This window comes from Cornus florida, unplaced genomic scaffold (genome assembly GCF_030987335.1).
Source record: "Cornus florida cultivar Cherokee Brave unplaced genomic scaffold, ASM3098733v1 CherokeeBrave_3.0.0_Hap2_Chr03, whole genome shotgun sequence".
NCBI classification, from domain to species: domain Eukaryota; kingdom Viridiplantae; phylum Streptophyta; class Magnoliopsida; order Cornales; family Cornaceae; genus Cornus; species Cornus florida.
Window position 1 is genome coordinate 63,134,450 of NW_026775573.1, and position 14,692 is coordinate 63,149,141.

A 14,692-nucleotide genomic window follows, 5' to 3' on the forward strand; every position below is an offset into this window, starting at 1 on the left:
TATCCCTATTGAGGGAATTCGTAGTGTTTCGCTGTAAATAGAGGTAGCCCTTCACCTGATGAAAACACAACGAATCCTTGGAAGCAAAAAGGGAGGGGCAAGGCAAATTTAAATTTATTTATTTATTTATTTTTACCAATGAACGACCCTTTCACTTACATTAGCGAGATAGGACAACCAATTGGAGAGAATGGATATAAGTTTACTTCTTATGTAGGAGTTCTAGTGAGGGAGATAGTTTTAGAGTTCCAGTTACATTAGTAGGATGAAAAAACTTTCAACTAATGACATTGAGATGTTATGGGCTTGCATAAAGAATTGAAAAGTTAGAATAAATATTTGGACTTTGGACTTGCTCCATTGATGTCTACAATCTTCCTCACCCCAAAACAACCTTCGGACTTTGGACTTGTCACTCTATTCCAACCTAAAGCATGTAATTTTCTATTCTCAGAATTAGATCCCCACAAGAGATCCCTCATCTTCTTCTCCATGTACTTAATCTGTAACGACCCGAAATTAGGGGCATAAACAAAACATGATTCGGAAACCGTCCGGATAAATTCTCCAAAAATCATCCAATAAAAAATTCATAGTCCATTCATTGTCCCAATTATACTTAAAACAACCTCAATACACTTCCAATGCGCTACAGCGGATAATTAACAACTTAAACATGCCACAAACAACCTCAAAACAAAATATGCGCTGCCACTAGTTTAAAAATTCGTAGAAAATTCATTTTAAATTGAAATGGAGCAAACGAAAATGATTTGAAAAGTAGACTCAAAGGGTAATGTGACACTGCAATTCCCAGCAACTTAAGCTTTGCCAATAAAATCAGTTTTTGGAAGGAAAATGGCTAACTAAGAATGAGTTGAAAATAAAGTGTTTCAGAAAACTTCATTCATTAGAAAAATATCCGGAGCTAAGAAAATTCCAATAAATTTATTTTTAGAAAGTAGACTTAGGGAAGTATAAAACTAGAAATTTTTATAAAGATCCAGTCTCGAAAAGTTGGTCAAATAATTCAAGTAAAATCTGATTTCCAGCAGATGTAAACTTCGGACAGCTGGTACTCTCGAATTTTTAGAAAAACAACTGCTGATCCAAAAATTACGAAATTTTATGGAGAAATACTAGATGTATAAAGGAAGTTGTGGTAAAAGTTTGAAAGCATTTAGATCAATACAACTCCTTGTAGAAATTTTTGAGTTTCAGCAAAATTGAAAGAAAACTGAATTTCCTGTGCAACAAAGCAATTTCTGATTCCCCATCATCAATTCCATCATTCAAACCCACAAGAAACATCAGCAAGAAGTCTCTAGATATCCATAGGGTAATTTAGATACATGGATAACCACATGAAATCCTCAATTTTACATCAATTCCCAAAATTACAATTGAATCAAGCATTTTATGCTTTTGTGTGCTAAGAAACCTTCAAAATTTGACGATGCACATTTTAACTTATTAATCCACATAAAGAAGGTAATATTTTCAATTAATTTTGTGGCATCTTAAGACATAATCTATTGTTGATGTTATTATCTTACGTTGTTTTGTGGCCAACTGTTGGCCTATGAGTTTTGTCATTACTTTAGAATCATCCCCAAGGCAGTTTTGGCTTCATATTTTGATTTTCTATTCTAGATTATGCTATGAAACCAACCCTCCTTATGGATGTGCAATATGACTTACAAAAATCATCATGCCACTTTTTCTTTGTTAAAAGGGAAAGGAGTAGAACAATAGTTGTAGAAATGTCAACTTTGCCAACTCTTCCATCACTCCTGTTAGATTAGTTGGCATTTCCATCTAAATTTTAAAGGTAACTGAAAATAAGTGAAAAAATGGAGGTGGTTAATGTAAAATGAGGAGGATGGGCATAGACTGAGCCAAGTGTCCATATGGAATCTGTTGCAACTTTAATTTATTAGACAATGTTGTGGTCAAAACTCTACTTATCATTATCATTAATGTGAATTAAATTGCAAGCAGTTTTATGGTCACTTTAACTGTGAATGTTGTTTCTGTATTTTGATTTTTTTTTTTTTTTTTTTTTACTATGGTGCAATGGTAAAAGCTCAGATTGACAAGCATGAAACGCCAGTTCAAGTCTTGAGAGCAGCTAGTCATTGCAAAATAATGTGTCCAGTCTTGCTCTCCGAGCACTCTACGTAGGCTGGACAACAATAAAATTTTTAAATTTTGACATTCCTCAATCAGTCAACATACACCAACATGGTGTATAGGAAGGAAACAAAAAGTTGTGCCTAATGGGAATTCATGATACAGCCCTTTCTTGCAATGTACTTATATTCCTTAAATAGAAAAAGAGAAGACTTGACCAGTCGTTTGATTGAAGCAGGGAGATTGTTCAACCCTTGATATTTGGGTTTTAAATGTTATGTTCCTTATTTCTTGTACAGTATATAGTTATATACTTGTAGATGCAAGGTTTTGTGCGACACCTACTTCTTCCTTCTGCAACTCATATTATCTAGAGCTTGAGTAATGTTAGATATACTTAACAAGCATGTGTCTAACAATTATGCCTTTCTATTTTAGTTATCTTTTTTTATTTTCAATCATTTGCACCTAAAATATGATCCACATGCAAGCATGTAAGAGTAATATCAGACTGTGTTGTTTCATACGTTCACTAGAACAACTTTCTACCACGGTTATACACCGTGGTAGAAAATAGACTTTCTACCACGGTGTTGAACCGTGGTAAAAAGTCGACTTTCTACCACAGCTGTTTCTACCACGGTTCAAAACCGTGGTAGAAAGCCTTTTCCACTGTGGTAAAAAGTCATTTTTCTTGTAGTGACAAGGTCCAAACCAGTCCTAAGTCCTCAAGTCCCTCGCCCATGCTTATGAACAATATGGATTCTAAACAACAAAAAACTGAAAAGGCCATAATATGTAATTAGAATGGTGGAAAAATTGTAGTTTATGCTGTTCATAAGAGAATATGTTTGGTTGTGAATATGAAGCTTGTTTAAAACTTATATAGCATGAGTCTATGGCATACACTGAAATAGATATGATCATTTGAAAGAAGTACCCAATCTCAGACTATGAAGGTTAATTTATGTTCCTTATTAAGTCCTCAATTTGTCTTTTCTGATTTCTATATCCCCATGCCTGTCACTGTTTTCCTACATTATTTATTTATTTATTTATTTTTGGCTCTTTTGTCTAGATGTTGTCAAATCATCATATGGCTAAAATTCATATGATTTCTGTGAATTGGGCTCCATATAAGAGAACATATGATGCCATAGAGAGATATGTGAGGTGTTGTCAAATCATCACATGGCTAAAAATAGTGGTGCTAGGTGTATTTATTTTTCAATGTGTTCAAGTGTGTATTTATTTTTCCTTCAATAAAATAAGTGATTGTGTTTCTAAAAATGTACCATTTATGAAGTTGAGAACATGAGAATTCCCTCATGGAACTATAAATGGTTTGTGTTGTGCTTACCAATGTAATAATATATTTAAATCAGTTGATCCTTGCAATAGTTTCTCTTGTCTTGGTTTTCTTTATTTCTGTATGTTATTTTGTTCGTACGTTTTGGTAGTAGTTTCTTCGCTACATTTTGTTTGAATAACTGATGATATCTCTTTGATTCATAAATGACAATCTTGTTCTTTCCCTTTTATGATTAGCATACTGAATTTGAGACTTATGTGATGCAGCTACTTGCTTGGATTTTGTACCATAAACAATGAGGTGGTTTTTTGACAAGTGCAGACTGAAACTCAATAAGAGAAATGGTTTATAAATATGCTAAACAGGAGTGCTAGGAAATTGATGATATTCTTGACAAATGGATTTAGTTCCTATTTTGGAACATTGATGAATGCTGAATTGTTTTAGAACATTAGTAAACGATGAATTTTTTAATTGTATAATGAATTTTTTGTTCTAGTGATAGGCAGACACCATTCGTGCACAAATTGAAAAAGTGATGGATGAAATAATTTAAAGATTATTCAAATGATATAAATAATTTATAGGAGGAAATCTATTTGAAAAAGAAATTAATATTATAATAGTTTTGTTAAAATAAAAACATTAGATGAGTAAATTGCACTTACAAATAGGGATGCCAATACTTTACCTTAGGACAACAATGCCACTGTTTATAACTTTTTCAAACACTAAAGCTTTTTCTTGATGATGTGACCATACCTCTTTATCTGCCATGGTCCAAGGCTGATTTACATTATTTGGCTTTTTGTTCAATCACATGGCTAGTCCCTTTTGTCAAATCATGATATAGGTAAAATTCATTCACATGTCTGTAAATTAGGCTTTATAAATAGACATATGGCATATGCACAAAACCATAACATTAGCACTAGTAAATCTCAGTTGTTGATGTATGGACCGAAAGTATATAGAGCGAAAGTACTCATTAAGAGATGCGTGGATTGAAAGTAGTTGTTTTACATTCTCAATCGTTCTCAAAACTATTCCATTTTTAACTCCTCACATCGATGGTTCATTTTTTTATGTAACACTAACCTGGCATATAATCATCGTCCCCTCTATCGGGATTTGGTGTGTATTTATTTTTCCTTCAATAAAATAAGTGATTGTGTTTCTACAAATGTACCCTGTATTTATTTTGCTATTGTAGACATAATACGTGCCATTCGGAAAATAAAGTGTCTGTGCCTTACACTCATCCCAGTTTGTGTATATTCCAACATTTCGGCTAATGAAAACAAAATAGTATTTTCGTCCTCCCATCAGCTATCTACAAAAAATTAACATTATCAAAATACAGACATTACATAATTGTTATTTGTGTCACATAGATTTCTAAGTGCACTTATAAATAATTACGTTACATAATCAAAATGCAGTTAGAAATCTATTTTAAAAAAAAATTATAATAACTTTAATTAAATAGAATCAAAATTACATTGGATAATCAAAGTGCACTTAGAAATGTGTTTGGAAAAAATAAGTTCCTTTTGCGAGGGTACCACTTTTTTCCAAAAGGTACCACATTTTTTAACTGAAGGTACCACTTTTTTGGCGTCAAGGTACCACGTTTTCTCTTAACACTTATTCATGGTGATAATGGAGCTGTTTATGGATGTAATGTGCAACTTAATTACCGGTGTGGGGTGTAATACCATTTTCAATTGCAAAAATAAGTCCCTTTTGCGAGGGTACCACTTTTTTCCCAAAGGTACCATGTTTTTGAACTGAAGGTACCACTTTTTGGCGTCAAGGTACCATGTTTTCTCTAAACACTTATTCATGGCGCTAATGGAGCTGTTTATGGATGTAATGTACAACTTAATTACTGGTGTGGGGTGAAATACCATTTTCAATTGCAAAAATAAGTCCCTTTTGCGAGGGTACTACTTTTTTCCTAAGGATACCAAAATTTTTAACTGAAGGTACCACTTTTTGGCGTCAAGGTACCACGTTTTCTCTAAACACTTATTCATGGTACTAATGGAGCTGTTTATGGATGTAATGCGCAACTTAATTACCGGTGTGGGGTGTAATACTATTTTCAATTGCAAAAATAAGTCCCTTTTGCGAGGGTACCACTTTTTTTCCAAGGGTACCACGTTTTTGAACTGAAGGTACCACTTCTTGGCGTCAAGGTACTACGTTTTCTAAATACTCGCTTAGCTAGCTTGAAGAATATTTTGTATTATTCATGGAGCTAATGGAGCTGTTTATGGATGTAATATGCAAATTAATTAGCAGTGTGGGTTGTAATGCCATTTTCAATTGCAAAAATAAGTCCTTTTGCGAGGGTACCACTTTTTTCCCAAAGGTACCACGTGGTTGAACTGAAGGTACCACTTTTTGGCGTCAAGGTACCATGTTTTCTAAACACTCGCTTAGCTAGCTTGGAGAATATTTTGTGTTCATCATGGTGCTAATGGAGCTGTTTATGGATGTAATATGCAACTTAATCACATTACACATATATGTTTATTGAGATAGTGTGTTATTTCTTTGACAACTATTGAGATTAAATTATCCATTTATCGATACCATGGAACCAAGGAAACAATAGGCCAATTTTCCATTCATTAAACTGCTTCAATTTTAAACTCCATCAAATTTGAAATTAGTACATTAATATTGTAGTGAAAGAAAATTCAGTGAGACCCTAATATAATAAGCCATACAATACTAATTCATGAAAAATCAAAAGAGCAATTTCATTTGATTCCATCTAAGGTAGATGCTAGTATAATAAGCCATACAATAGTTGTAAAAACATACCAACCTAATCCACAATCAAAAGTTGCAACGCTACTCTTATTTAAAACTTAAAAAATAGCTAACACCAACAGATTGCAAAATACATGCCAAAAAAATGACACTGTTCAACATTACAAATGTCTTATATCCCACATCACTTGGCGTAACACGGATCTGAGCGCCAGATTCAAGGGTGAGATGGGATGTTCTAGGATCAAAGTGTTCTACCAACCATAAGCACAGGTTACGCTACAAAATGGTACACTCGATGTCTAAAAAGGACCCAAACCCAATCTCTTGTACGGCACCTTTTTGACTTCACTTAAATTGCAAACTGTTTCCTTGAATTTATTTGGAGAACACCGGGTATTAAACATCTACAAATAAATTACCAACACAAGCATATTAAATACAAAAAGGAAGGATAGAGCACATATAGGGACAGAATTTAAATAAATAGAACAAGGTTATATTGCCTTTTATGTTGCTAGTGATGAAACAGGCTCAAATATAAACCAGCCTCGTGTGTATGTGTGTGAGAGATTATTATTTTTCAAGTTTGCAATCTCTTATTGTATTTAATTTAAGTGTCCCACTTTTTATGTCCCTTTTGATATACACACACACACACATATATTTATATTTGTAGGTAACACACAAATCTGGATCCTCGCTAGTACAGGCTTTCTTACGTAGTTTAGGTGAAGGGCAAAGAAGGCCTCTGTGTACTTTACTATACAATTAAATCAAGGATGTAACACTATGAAATCTAATATGAAACGACAAAAAATTTCTAAATTAAATACGATATGTTGAATGAGTGTTGCATCCTTAAAGTAAATGTGTTCACGAATGTAATACCGATTTTGCATGGACATTGTGTCTTCAATTTAGGATATTGTTTTTCGGATTTAAATTGCACAAAATCTTTAATTTCACTAGATCATGAAATTGAGACTTTTGAGTTTAAAATAACCTTATTCAAAGTACTTTTAAAGTCAGTAAAATGTTTTAATGTCCGAACAAGAAAATTCATTTTAAGTTACAAGGATAACAAGTGAGTGATGATATTTAGTCCATTTTAAGTTACAAGGATAACAAGTTACAAGGGAATGAAAGGTCACCCCCCCCCCCCCCCCAACTGTTTCATTCACTCTACTATGTTAAAAACCCATCCCAGGTAAAACTTATTATTATAATAATTTTATAGATCCAAATAATCACCTTAATTAAGCCATTAGCTTAATACTAATCCTATATTAATTAGAAATAAAGGAAATATTTTTGTTTTAGGAAACATAAAAAGTATATTGTTTTAATTCATGCCCACCATATAATTTAAGGAAATGTTAAACACGTCATGCAACATCTCATGCATCAATATTAGGCCTTTCTCTAGTTTCATGCATCGAATCATCTATATCATCTTCAGGGCTTCTTACTCCAAATGCGTCATGCAACATCTCATGCACGCCATCATGTTCGTCTATGTCCTCATTCTCTACCGTTTGATTAGTAACACCATAAGATTCTCTCCCCATGAAGCACCCAATGTGTGTAAATTTTAAGATACCCGTCAACAATAATATCATCTAATGCATCTTGACGGCACTTCCACAAGCAATTGCAAAACGTAACACATGGGCACAATATCATCTTGACTATGCCTACATTGTCAAATGCAACATCCAAAAAGATTCTAACTCCTCTTAGGTGTTCTCTGCTCACTCTATTTATCAAGCACAAAAAAGTTTAACAATTAAATAAATGACCTAGCTAATTTCAATAGGACATCGTTAATTTTGTCAATGAAGCCAAAACTTGGTTTCATCATTATCCTGATAATCAAGCTAATAAATTGAATTGAAGAGAATGGTGAACACTTGGCTATTTAAAACTATTAAAAAAATGACCTAGCTACCAAAAAAAAAACTATAAAGGAAATGGGATATTAAGATGCCAAGAGACCAGCTCATCTGTAGTGTCATTAGCAAGCAAAACAATAAACAACTCTTTGAGCAAAAACTATACCATGTGTCATACTGATCGTAGAAATTTATAATAGATTGTATATAATTTTCGGTAAATAAAATGGATTATAGGACCTGAGTATCTAACCAACCACTACATGGAAGGCTTGTCTTTCCTCCCCTGGACCTAATTAATAGTAATTAAACCCGTGACATCAACTCTTTATGACTACAATAGTGAGTCAAGAACAAGAATAAACATGTGAACCTTAACAGCAAATCGCTATAAACAAATTAAATGGAAATTAGTTAAAGAGACCATGAGGGAATACTACTAAAAGGGGAAGTTTTCAGCAATTATTGCGAGTATGAGGCTTCCCGAGTGGAAAAACAACATTTGATGTTAGTAATTTTCTAGTTTTAGATTGACAACTGATTTTGAGGTCATAGTGAAAATTTATGATGTTAACCACCTTAACTCCTATTACTTTTGCAAAGCAAGCACTTATTGAAGAAAGGAACCACAAAGCAAGACTAAGTGCAACAAGGTGATGACTGAAAAGAAACGTTAAAAGACAGCCATAACGCCAGCTATGAAATAAAATTGTCCAATTCGCAATGCTAAAAACCAGTAAAGACAAGGATCAAAAGGCAAGTCAACTTATACCTTTTGCATTTTCCACTTTGCTACTAAGGTAATCGTTCTTGTGTACTGTGGATTTGTTTAGATCTGGTCTACGCCGCTTGAAGCCTCACCGAGATCATGTCCTGCCAAATGCTGTCTCAAATCAAAGATTTCAAATTAAAAAACCGGATTTGATATTTTAGAAAAACAATCATATACTCTCAATTTCAGAGTCGAAAAAAAAAAAAAAATGGGAATAATCAAGCACCTGTATTTTCTTCCATCACTTCCTAAAAACAATATCATTCAGTCTTTTTGGCAAAATTTTTAGTGAATTTCTGGTTAAAAAAAAAAGGATCAGTGAAAAGTCATATCGTTGCGCCAGGAATATGACATATTTAAGAAAATAAATAAAACAATTAGTGAACAGAACAGTCTAATTCATGGGTCAAATTCAAACTAGTGGAATGTTACTAGTCAAGGGAGGGTTCGTTAATCTAGATGTCTGAAAACCCAGGTTAATTGAAGAACACAGAAGGGTAGTATTAGCATGGTAACCACAGTTCATGTGCTTAAGTTTGAAATCAGACAATTAAGCCTCAAGTTCTTTGATAGAAAGTAACAATACGACAATGCAGTAGAATTCTTGTATATTCTGTTTAAACGCGTTATAGATCTAGTCTTCAAGTATTTAATACCTCCACCCCTCCACACTTGACTACCACCATAATTTCACACCCCGAACCAACCAATGGCAACACCAGTTTATAACAACTAAGGCCCTCAACCTTATACCATGAATAACCACACCACTTTTGCTTTGGCTAAGCACAAATTATAGCTTCTTAGTTCATGAATGATTCACAAATTTTTCGTATTGTGGGGGGAAAAAAACAGTATAATTAGAGATTCACAATAACCTACACATTTGAATACATGAGTAACTATGAAAAGGTAAGACGATAAATATTGAACTCAATTAACAACTAAAGAATAAATAGATTTAAACAAGCAGGGAAGCATTAAATCAGAAAACCAATTTCGTCACAACATCAACATGCTATCTATTTCCTCATGCAAACAAATAGTGTTTTTTTATCAACGATATATGCAGATAAAAGAATAAAAAGGGAAATTCAACTGCAAGCAAAATAAAAATACCATGTTAATCAAATCTGGCAAAGAATAAATGAAAAAATAATATGAAACAAATAAAGAAAAACGAAATGCAAGGTAGATTTTGCTAACTGGATTTCAGAGACCCAAGGAGCAGGTGCTGATCATCTTTGTTAAACAAGTTGACCCAACATGCTTAAGCTTTTAGGGTAATTGCCTCGCACATTGCACAACCAAAGCTACACCAGAGAGAGGCCACAGATGACAACTACTACATAGAAATTGCAATCTATGAAAATAACACGTATTGTTTGGTGCAACACCAAACCCATCTCCAAGACATTCACTGCTCCAGCCCAATTATGCCCATTTTCTTGAGGAAACTGACTTTCGTCATGGAAGTCCTAAAGGATTCATCACTCCGATTATACTATAAGTGAAGAGAAGAGAGGAATTCACTGGACAGAAACAGAAATCATAACGATTAAAATCATAAAAATAGGCGATTATAACAAGGTACCTTCGTCCTTGCTCACTCCCTGGTAGAACTGAATAACAGTGACTGGTTGTTGGCTTTCGTCACTCCCCTCTGATCGCTGCTCGTTGTTCATCGTCTTCTTCGTCGCACGAAAGTCGTCATATGGCTAGGGCGCTGTTTTACAGAGAGGCGGAGAGAGAGGGCTGCTGCACTGAACGAATGGTTATGATATTAGGGCTTGCAATTAGGTCATTGTATGAAAGGGTATTTTAGGCAACACATAAAATAGGAAGAAGGGTATTTTAGGCAACAGAAATATGAAACAGTATTTTTTCATGTGCCACCTCAGCTCTTGGGTCAAACTCGTTTTAGAGAAATATGGGACTTTGACTCAGCCTCTTAGTAAATATAGAGCCCTAACTCCATTTATATGTAATAATCCCTTAATTTTAAGTCTTTTGAACCTTCTGAGCACAATGGTGAAACCCAATTTTCGATTAGACGGTCAGATTCTTGTTTCTCAATTTTTGGCCGCATGTGAGGGCCTACCGGTGACATGGTTTAAGGAATATTGGAAGCGCCGTTCCTTTCTTGTGACTGGGGGGATTTGGGATTTCAAATGGGGAGGCGAAAATGGGTGTCTACAGTTGTTAGAAGACACTTCCCTTGGGTGGTTTTAGTGGTGGGAAACAAAAAAGGTATCATAAGTCACAATTTTTAACAAAATTTGCTCTCCATGAAACCAAATTATAAGCCAAATAATTAAGGTGACACTCTTAAGATAGTTTATGTTGAGACTTTCTCTTTGTGAGTGCTTTGAGTACTTTATGTTGTATTTCTTGCCAAGCAAATTTGGTTTAGAGCCAAGATATGTTTGCTAGGTTGTTGCTGAACCAGCGCACATGTCTTTTATGTAATGAAAATTTGTTTAGGCAGATTTTTTCTTTACTGTTTTAACACTTAAGTTTGAAAAATATTTATAATTTGTTCTACGCATTAATTTGTTCTACTCATTAATTTGTTTGTACATTTTTGCTCAACCATTTTGTTTGAGCCATTTTAGTCACACACACAGGAAGAATGAGAGGGGAAGAGAGATTTGATTTTCACTTAAAAACTTTAAAAAGACCTTTTAAATAAGAAATTAAAAAAAAAAAGTATATAAAAAAAAAAATTTATGTCGAAACTAAATGGAATCTAAATTGGTGTATCACAAAAGTATGTGATATACATTAAATATGAATAGTATAAGTAAAAAAAACTCCAAAAATAAAGTCTACAATACATACTACAGATTTAAATCTATGTACCATAAGAAATGGATTGTTTTATACCACTTTGTAGAAATCTTCTCCTAGTAATTTACCAAAAAAAAAATCTTCTCCTAGTATATCAATCCTAATTAATCAAATAAAAATCTTATAATTTTTTCATAAGATAGAAAAAAGTTGGGACAATTTTTCATTGGTGAATGTCGATCGGCATATATTGGAACTCACTTTCGTATCGCAAGCCTTCTGACACATCAATTCATTGAACTAAGGCGAAAAGGTATGTTGACTTTTCGTACGTACATTTTCACACTCTCCAAAGTTTCCCATTAAACAAATGACACTCGATCGATATTGGACACACAGGAATTTCAAGAACACCCTTAGTTTACTCAATTCCACTTTTTTCGGATAATGATAACTTCTATCGTTCATGAATCCCTAACTAAGACGGTAATATATATATATATATAAATATAGACAATGCTCCAATGAGAATTGTTGTTGCTTTGTGTCTTAATGATTTATTCTTGGGTAAATAATAAGAGGTACTAGGTTATTAATTATAAGATTTAATTTTGTTTCTAAATAGTACATATAAAATTTGGTAGAATTAGGGTTACTATATATATGAAGAGACGAATTTTCTTTGAATTGGTAAATACCCAAATTATTTTCAAAACAAAATACGATTTGTCCAATTGAAAAAAAGTTCTACTTAAACCGACAAAGTAGTTGAGTGGACAATTTAAATTTTAAATTAAGAAGAACTAATCTAACCTAACCTTAAGGAATTTACCGTACAGCTGGTTTCTTCATGTCTATCTCTAATATACCATGTATATATCTCTAACAAACCCTACTTATTCTCTATTTCTTGCATTTGCTTTCCCTGTTCTATTCTTGCCCTACACAGGAGCCCTTCACACATGAAGAACAAAGATGAAATGGCCAGCGACCAAGAAATCAATCGAAAGAGGAAGAACAACAACAACAACAACCAGGACTTCCATATCCCAATAAAAAAACTCTCAGCAGAGCCCGAAGAAGACGACAATGATTTGCAGCTCACCCTTTCCCTCTCTTTCCGTCCCTCTCGGCCTCGGCGACACTCTCCGGCGAAGCCAACGCCGTCACCGCCGCCAGAACCAACACCGTCACTAGCATCACTCTTATCCCAATCCACAACCCAAACACCACTCCAACTATCACAATCACATCCCATCTACATGTCACCGCTGCCTCCTCCACCTCCCACGACGGATCCATCACCGAATACGAAACCCCCGGCCACAACGACCACGCAAGCCGGTCCGTCGCGGGTCCGCCGGAACCCTACGCAGGCTCCACGCGAGGGGAAGAGTGACACGGTCCCCGCCCCGTTCCCGTGGGCCACCACTCACCGGGCCACGGTACATAGCGTCGATTATCTCGTGTCCAAAGAGATCTTTAGCATCGCCGGAGAGGTGCAGTGCAAGCGATGCGAGCGTAACTATGAGATGGAGTTCAATCTTAGAGACAGGTTTTATGAAGTGGGGACGTTTATAGTGAAGAATAAGTCCACCATGCATGACCGTGCCCCGACTGTGTGGATGTACCCGGTTCTTCCGACCTGCAAGTTCTGCAACCAAGAAAACAGCGCGAAACCGGTCATCTCGAACAAGAAGAAGACGATCAATTGGCTGTTTTTGCTTCTAGGTCAGATGCTTGGGTGTTGTACCCTAGAGCAGTTGAAGTACTTTTGCAAGCACACAAAGAATCATCGAACTGGTGCCAAGGACAGGGTTCTTTATCTCACTTATCTTAGCCTCTGCAAACAACTCGATCCCAATGGCCCTTTCGATCGCTGAAGATCATACAGCAAGCTTTCACTTCATTGAATACTTAATTAAGTACTGTTAGCTTTCATTATAATAGGTATTAATTAATCTGATTAATTAGCAGTATGAGATTGTATGATGATTTTTATTTTTATTTTGTATATATATGCACTTTATGGGATATTTTCTCCCTCCCTCCCTCTCTAATGTTAGTATTAGTTTAGGGTTTTTTATTTCATAAAAAGAAAGTTCATTTCTTTAAGTAAAATGATTTTTTTTTCCTTTTTCTTTTTACATTTTGGTGCCATTCTTTTATTTATTTATTTTTTGAAAGCCGGATTAGTGATGAATTTTTTTTTTTTTTTTCTTTTTTTGGTATATAAATATGGATTTAAAAAAGTAAAGTTTAAAAGGTTTCAAATTGAAGATTATTTATTAGCTTTTTCTTGGTATATAAAGGTAAAGTTTAAATGGTTCATTTAGGGGGAAAAAAAAGTTTAAATGGTTCCAAATTGAAATTATTATTTTTTTCATATGCATGTATTGTATTGATGTATTAATGATAAAAGGGAAAATTTAAAATACCAAAGTTTAAAATATCACTAGTTAAGTCTTACACATCCAATAGTATAGGGGTGAAAGAGCCATTAAACTAAAATAATTACTAAATAAAATTTTTATTCTTTTGGTTCAAAATACCCCCACCACCTTTAATTTTTCCATCCAACCATCACCACCACCAATACCCACCATCACCACCGCCCACCCATCATCACCACACCACCAATACCCACCCACCTCCATTCTAAACACATACATAGCACCCCACCCCATCAACAATATCTTTAATTCTCTCTTTCTAAAAAAAACTCATGCACCACTCCCACCCAACCTTACCTCCATCCCCACCGTCCATCACCACCATCACCGACCACTAATGATATAGGACAGAATTATGAACAATTCGACAAACAATTGGAAAAGTCCGTTTTCGACAAACCAATAGTGGAGTTCGATAAGTCCGTTTTCAACAAACCAATAGTGGTTGTTGGGTGGAAATGACGCATTGAGAAAAACCGACTAGCTTTAACTTGTGTGCCATACTGATTTTTAACTGAAAACCTTCGTTTAGGGTTCCGAAATTGCATTTTAT

General features: G+C 34.5%; 1 protein-coding gene across 1 annotated transcript; it reads left to right on the plus strand.

Annotated features, from left to right (window-relative positions):
- Positions 1-10,924: 10,924 nt before the first annotated feature.
- On the plus strand, positions 10,925-13,569 carry LOC132301675 (uncharacterized). Its single transcript, XM_059798914.1, has 2 exons — positions 10,925-11,097; positions 12,636-13,569. Exons 1-2 carry the CDS (start codon positions 10,925-10,927, stop codon positions 13,567-13,569), a joined length of 1,107 nt encoding a protein of 368 aa, XP_059654897.1.
- Positions 13,570-14,692: the final 1,123 nt, after the last annotated feature.

Bases quoted from the DNA above. Each gene is read 5' to 3' on its own strand.
- LOC132301675 (XM_059798914.1), top strand. From the start codon at position 10,925: ATGGTGAAACCCAATTTTCGATTAGACGGTCAGATTCTTGTTTCTCAA. The intron at 11,098-12,635 runs GTTAGAAGACAC...TGCCCTACACAG, and splicing joins GAAAATGGGTGTCTACAGTT to GAGCCCTTCACACATGAAGA.